Source organism: Epinephelus lanceolatus, chromosome 1, assembly GCF_041903045.1.
Source record: "Epinephelus lanceolatus isolate andai-2023 chromosome 1, ASM4190304v1, whole genome shotgun sequence".
NCBI classification, from domain to species: Eukaryota; Metazoa; Chordata; class Actinopteri; order Perciformes; family Serranidae; genus Epinephelus; species Epinephelus lanceolatus.
In genome coordinates this window covers 6,294,953-6,301,465 of record NC_135734.1, presented here as the reverse complement: position 1 = coordinate 6,301,465, position 6,513 = coordinate 6,294,953, and the positions used below count along the sequence as shown (strand labels likewise).

Here is a 6,513-nt window from a genome sequence, read left to right as displayed (position 1 = left end):
GGGCTGTAGTAAGGTGGAGTGGGTCATCCATTAATCACAAGATTGGTTGTTCGGTCCTCCTGTCCACATGTTGAAGTGTCCTTGGGCAAGTCTAAACACATCCCTCCTTGCCTGGCAGCTCCATTACCATTAGTATCTCGGAATACATGAATGAAAGGCAAATTATAAAGCACTTTGTCCATTACGCCTCATTTCCACTTATGTGACTGGTGTCCATAGATGCTTCTTGTGTCCAATGCAAGGACGTGCGTTTCTTTATGGATGCATAGAAACCTAATAGAAACTACCTGTAGCCAAGTTTGGAATATGCACTTGGAACATAACTGGGACAAAAACAGGACCAATATTGCATGGCAACAAATAAGTGAAGACGTTGGCCCTATTTCAGATTAAAATAATAAATCTAGTTGTATTTCATATCAAACTGATAATAATCTGACTGTATATAATGTATAACCATATTTTAGCACAATAACATTACTCAGATTCACAATGTGTTAAATCTAGATAAACAAGTTCTTTTTAAACATACAAACTCCCTTGACAATCAACACAGGCAACTGAATTGACGGAAATAGCTTCTTAGCAAGTTGGCAGCCTTTTAGCTAAGCTAGCATACTGTCATACAGTTTCTAGTATGTTCAGTTTTTTTAACGTACTTCAGGCAAATTCCGGACAAAAATATTACGGAGGGCAGGAGTTTTGTAGGCACATTAGATATCACAGAGATTCCCATACGAATGAATGAACTTCTAGCTGACTTGTCTCCATACACATACTGTACATAAGTGGAAATGAGGCATTAATGTAGAAAAGTGCCAGTAGTTTTAGTCCATTGACCATTTGCCTACAAGTGTATTTGAAAGCTTAGGTTGCTAATAGGTCAATGGTGCATCCAATGGGTCAGTGAGTAGTTATTTTTAAGAGCACCCTCTGCTTAGTTGTAGAGTGTTTTTAAATTTGAACAAGTTATGACAGAATATTAAAATTTTTACTACATCCAAACGAAAGTTTGGGTTCAAAATACAAAGTGTAATATATTCTCATACAACAGTTTGTATGATATCTAATGAATCAAAGCCCACGAATGGCATTGTCACGTTACATAGGCCTACTTAACTTAAAGTTACGTACTTAACATAGAGATATGTAGGTTAGGCTTAGGCAAGTAAAGTTACATAGGTGAGGTCAGAGGTTGGAGGCCTGTGGCCCCAGACCCGGTCTTTAACCATTGTAAGTGGCTCCCTGTGGCTTTGACAGAATATTATATAGAAATGAAAAACCCTTAATTTTTTTACCATTTAATTTTCCTTTATTGTTGAAGGCCCAACCGTAAAAATCCGTACAAAAATACAATTTAAAAAATGTTTTAACATTTTTAACTAAAATGTGCATCCTGTGTCTGGCCTGGCACCTTTTCCTCTAAAAACATCACTAGCGATGGCTAAGGTAGTCTTGACTATTCCTAGCTAGGCTAGCTTTGGATTCCATAGCAGAGATTTAATAGTGTGTGTACAAATTTGTTTGCTTTTACCTTTGTTTGTTGGCCACCTTGTGCTAAAGTGTTTATTGAATGCTAATTTAGATCTATTAATAATGCTGATGAATTGCTAAATTCAACTTAAAAGACTGTTTTACCTTTATTATGAGGTTCAAATATGTTTTGCAGCTCCAGACAGATTTTTTTTTTCTTTTTTGCCAAAAATGGCTCTTTTGATAGTAAAGGTTGTTGACCCCTGGGTTAGGGTTAGAAAAGAATCGTGAAAAGAAACCTGTCTCAATGTAAAGTTACATACGTAGATTAGGTTTGGGAAAGTTAAGTTACAGGTTCACGTTCGGTTTAAGAAAAGAAACATGGTAATAATGACCTTCCTTAAAGTAACTCAAAGTTTGGTCTCACACAGAACACAGACACCAGTCACCTGCAAAAAAAAAAAAAATCCTGTGTTTGTTTGACCAATCCACCACCTCAGCCTGCCTTCTCACAGGGACTTTAGCTCTCTATGCTACCATCGTCTTTACTCTAGCATTGGTCACGATTGCAGTCTTTCTATAATTTTGGTTTATTACTTTTTGTAGGTATACAATGCATGAAAACAACTTGCCTTTGTGAAGACATTTTGGGTGTTACACTATGTGCAGAAAAATAACAGCTAGAAGAAAGGCTGACACAACTGGTTGAATATTTCAGTTCTGTGTGTTCAAATATAGGTGTGTTTCATCTTGTATTCAGGCATGAGGGCTGGAGTTTTAGTAATGATTTATTTTCATCTGTTTTATTGTCATCACCAAATTGATCAGACAGACAAATATAGAGTGTCAGAATATATTTTGGCTTTTGTTTACAACAAATCCAATACATGGCTTCAAATTAAGTTATGTTAAATTCAAAAATACATCAACCAATAATAAATAAATAATCTTCAGAATTGGCAAATAAATAGTTAAATAAATTAATAATTACACAAATACATTTTTTTTAACAAATAAGATATGTTTGAGGTAAATTAAGAGCTAGTTGACATATAAAATAATACTGGCATGTAAATTATTGCAATTCAATTTATAAAAAACAATATAAAATATTTTATATTTGTGATAAACACTGAGATTTTTATGAATTTCATACATAATTCCTGAATAATTTCAAGTGAGGTTATTGCTTATATCAAAAGGCAGGATTATGATGCATGCATTAGACAAGCCTGGGAAGTGGCAAGCTTTTCTCAGATTTTCTTGTATTAAAAAGTGTATAAATAGAAATGAAGGAGAGGAATATTTCCCAATCAGTCCTCAGAGCTGAAGTCATCCTCTGGTTGGTGCCCTTTGAAACAGGCTGACTCATAGTGCTTGTTCAGGTAGGACTTGAGTGCGAAGCTTTTGTGGCAGCGTTTACAGGAGTAGTGCTTGAAGGCTGAGTGCGTCTGCATGTGTGCACGCAGGTTGGAGCGGTCAGCAAAGGCTTTTCCACAATGGGCACAGGCGAATGGTTTCTCCCCAGTGTGGGACCTCATGTGGCCCTGCAGGAGCCAGGGTCGACTGAAGGCTTTGCCGCAGACCGTGCACTCGTGCTTCAGGTCATGGGTCAGCATGTGCATGGCCAATGCTGGCATGGACACGTACACTTTGTGGCAGGTGGGACACTTCCTTGCCTGCTGGCTATCCAGGCTGCGGTGAGTCTGTTTGTGTCTGCTCAGATTGGAGGACGTGGCGTAAGACTTTCCACACTCGCCGCACATATGGCGCCCTTTGGATTTCCCCTTGGTGGGGCTGCTGTCTGCCGAGCCAACACCCTCGCTGCTGTCCGATTGGCTGCCTCCCTTGTGAGGATACCTCTGGTTAGGCCTCCGGCGAGAACGGCCATCAGAGATGAGGAAAGCATTTATGCCACATGACTCCAATTCAGGGCCACTACTGTCTGACTCAACTGTGCCACTGGAGATGGGACTGTCTGGATGCTCCATGTCATGGTCAGAGAACTCTTCCCCGCCACTGCCACCTGGGGAGTACAGGGGCACAGAGGAGAGCCCGGTCTGCTCATGACCCGGCTCCTTTGTGTTCTGCAACACCGAGGGGATGATGTAATCATGGATGTAGCCTGGGAAAGGAAAAAGACAATTAATAAAGAAATGGAAAACATTTTTTTACTGGGATACATGGAACATCTTCATGATCTCAATAACCTCTGATGAAAAGTGCCCTCTTACCCAAAGCTCTAATCAATATGAAACCTATACAGGAAGCTATTTGTAAGTGCAAGGTTCAGCAAGCTTTGGGAATGAAAAATTAATGAGTCTTCGGTGCACAATTCTGCCCCAATCAATACCTCCACTGGCTCCAACAAGTGCTATCATAGTAGAAAAAAATGTGAAAGGCACATTGTGGCTGAATCTGAGTCAAACACAATGTGCTGACATTGACAAAACAGTCAGCAGAGCAATAGTTTGGCTCCTGATCGATCCACCTGTCGCCGCTGTCGCCTCGCAGCAGCAGCATCTTTGTGTGTGTGTGGGGAGTGTGTGTGTGTGTGTGTGTGTGGGGGGGGGGGGGGGGGGGGGGGGGGGGAAAACAGAGCATCTCAGCAGTGAAATCCCCTCAATCACTAAATCATTTTAATCAGATCATTCCCCATCTGTGGCGTTTTTGAGAGTGTTCATGAGGATGGTGGGGGGAGATTGAGTGACAGGTGGGGGACTGTGATTTGGCAAAGAAGGAAGGGAGGGGAGGGCAGGGTGTGTGTGTGTATGGTGGGTGGGGGGACTCTGATCTTGACAGCAGTCAATGGTATATTGAGCCTGCTGCCCCCCAACACACACACACCCACACCCACACACACACACACACACACACACACGGGAGCACAAAGGGAAGCAGACAGCTGGCATCCTAAATCTGGGGGACAAATGATTCAACTCGAACACAAGATCTGTGATGCTGTTGGTGGAGGGGGGAGAGGGGGTGGGGGGATGAAGCTGCTCAAAGCACACATTTCTTTGGATGTTTCTAAAAGCCAGACACACACTCGCAGACACACCATATTGTTTGTATTGCAGGATTGCTCTCATATCCAGCCTCTGTAGAAATCCCACGGCTGAAAATCTACTGTCTGCCAATGTACTGCTCATGTTGCACTTTATTGGATTACCTGCATCACTCTCTATTTCCCAGTCAATACCCATCTCCTAAAAACCCTGTTCCATCACCTCTCTCTGCTCCACATATGGATTGTGTTGCTGCAATCCTACTCCCTGTGGCTATCTAACATCCTGCAGGATCAGATGGAGAGAGATGGAGAGATGAACGAGGGGTGGGGGGGGGGGTTGGATGATGAGAGACTCAAGGGCAACTGCACCATCTAAGGACAACACAGTCCCATGTGGCTATCTGCTTTCTCCGAGTATTTTTTTTCCTCCTTTCTAGTTGGACCTGACAAAGGCTTGCATCAGATTCTGCCTGATGCGCGTGTCCACATATATCTCATCATTCATGTACACAATAGTATTAAAGCCAAAGGCTGCCTTGTGATCTGATTTGAGTATTAAGCAGATTGAGCCAGCGTGACCTGAATACTATTTAGCATCCACCGGGTTAGAAAACAAAAGTCCTGAGGCATACTAAAGGGGGGTGAGCGATGCCTGTGGTTTTTTTAAGGGGGGGGGGTTCCAGGAGTGATTAAGTAGCGAAGACAACAACATAAACAATGCTGCATGAATCTCTGTTATTTCACATTTTCTCCTCCATTTTAGTGCGAAGGGCCATGTGGATCATCTCTAAATGAAGAAATCAATAGCTACTGCTGCACAAATACACTAAAAGTTGAACATACAACTTAAAGAGAAACTCACCATTTTCACTCAAACGCACCGCCAAGTTGGTGGCAGACTCTGTGATGGCATGTGTCACAGTATAAGAGTCGTCCCAGTGCTGCTGGTGCTGGTGGTAGTAGTTGGAAGACGAGAAATCATGAACCTTCGGCTGCTTCACCAAAAAGGAACGTGGCATTTTCTTTCCCTGATTAAGAAAAAAAACTGATGCTAGAGCCTCATAGAAAAATGTGAACAGGCTGATGATGAAAAAAAAGAAAAAAGAAAAGAGCAGAAATGTACTGAGCTTCCAGGCGGCCTTCTTGCACAGGCCAAACAGTGGAGGATTGAGAAAAAAAAGATTAACAATAAATTGTGGACAAGATTTAAAGACAGAAGGAAAGAGAGAATGTAGTAAAGGCAGCAGCAGAGAGACAGAAAGCAGAGGACAGGGAGGATGGAGAGGAAGACAGAAAGTGGCGAAGGAGAAAGAGAGGCAGAGAGAGAGAGAGATGGCTGGACTAGCTGAGCTCAGCACTACTGCAGCCTTTTATATGTGGGGCACAAGCCCCAAAGATCAGGTGGTGCTTTGGAAGAGGGAGCTGCTTAGCATTAATCCATCAAACATCCCCGGGGACACACATCAAATTACCACGAGCCGTCTGTGCTTCTCCCTGCACACACACACATGCACATACACACAGAGCAGTCAACTAACCCACCTCCTCCCACATCCTCCACCTCCTCCTCCTCCTCCTTTCACCCCTCCGTCTCCCTTCTCCCAGGGAAGGAGAGCAGACAATAGTGGTGCAGAAGCACGTGGGTGACACTACACACAACATCTTGTCCTCCATTGTCTTTCAATGAAGTAGCTAACACAATTTATGCTTCCCCAAACACACACCCCCTTACTCCTAACACCACCACCACCTTTGATATTTCATCTTCATCATCCAGCTCTTTATAGAAATGTTAACCTGTGGGAGCATTGTCTTGGTGTGTAAATCAGATTATGGATTGAGTTGTGTGCATTTTCATCAAATATACTATGTCACTATTAACTTACACACAAAAATCTGTCAGATCCCATCATGTATCTCTTGTATGAAATCTCAGTACTAACAGTAGTAACTGTGTCTGTAGCACTGTAATGTACTGAAAACAGGAACCACATACGTATTTCTTAGTCTTGTTTACTTATTCTTTTTTA

At 42.2% G+C, this 6,513-nt stretch overlaps 1 protein-coding gene across 1 annotated transcript; it reads right to left on the bottom strand.

Annotated features, from left to right (window-relative positions):
• Positions 1–2,243: 2,243 nt before the first annotated feature.
• Positions 2,244–5,927, bottom strand: LOC117256648 (transcriptional repressor scratch 1-like). Its single transcript, XM_033626186.2, has 2 exons — positions 5,346–5,927; positions 2,244–3,598 (listed from the first exon to the last, which is right to left on the bottom strand). The coding sequence occupies exons 1-2, from the start codon at positions 5,500–5,502 to the stop codon at positions 2,787–2,789; spliced, it is 969 nt and encodes a 322-aa protein (XP_033482077.1). The 5' UTR covers positions 5,503–5,927; the 3' UTR covers positions 2,244–2,786.
• Between the last annotated feature and the right edge of the window lie 586 nt (positions 5,928–6,513).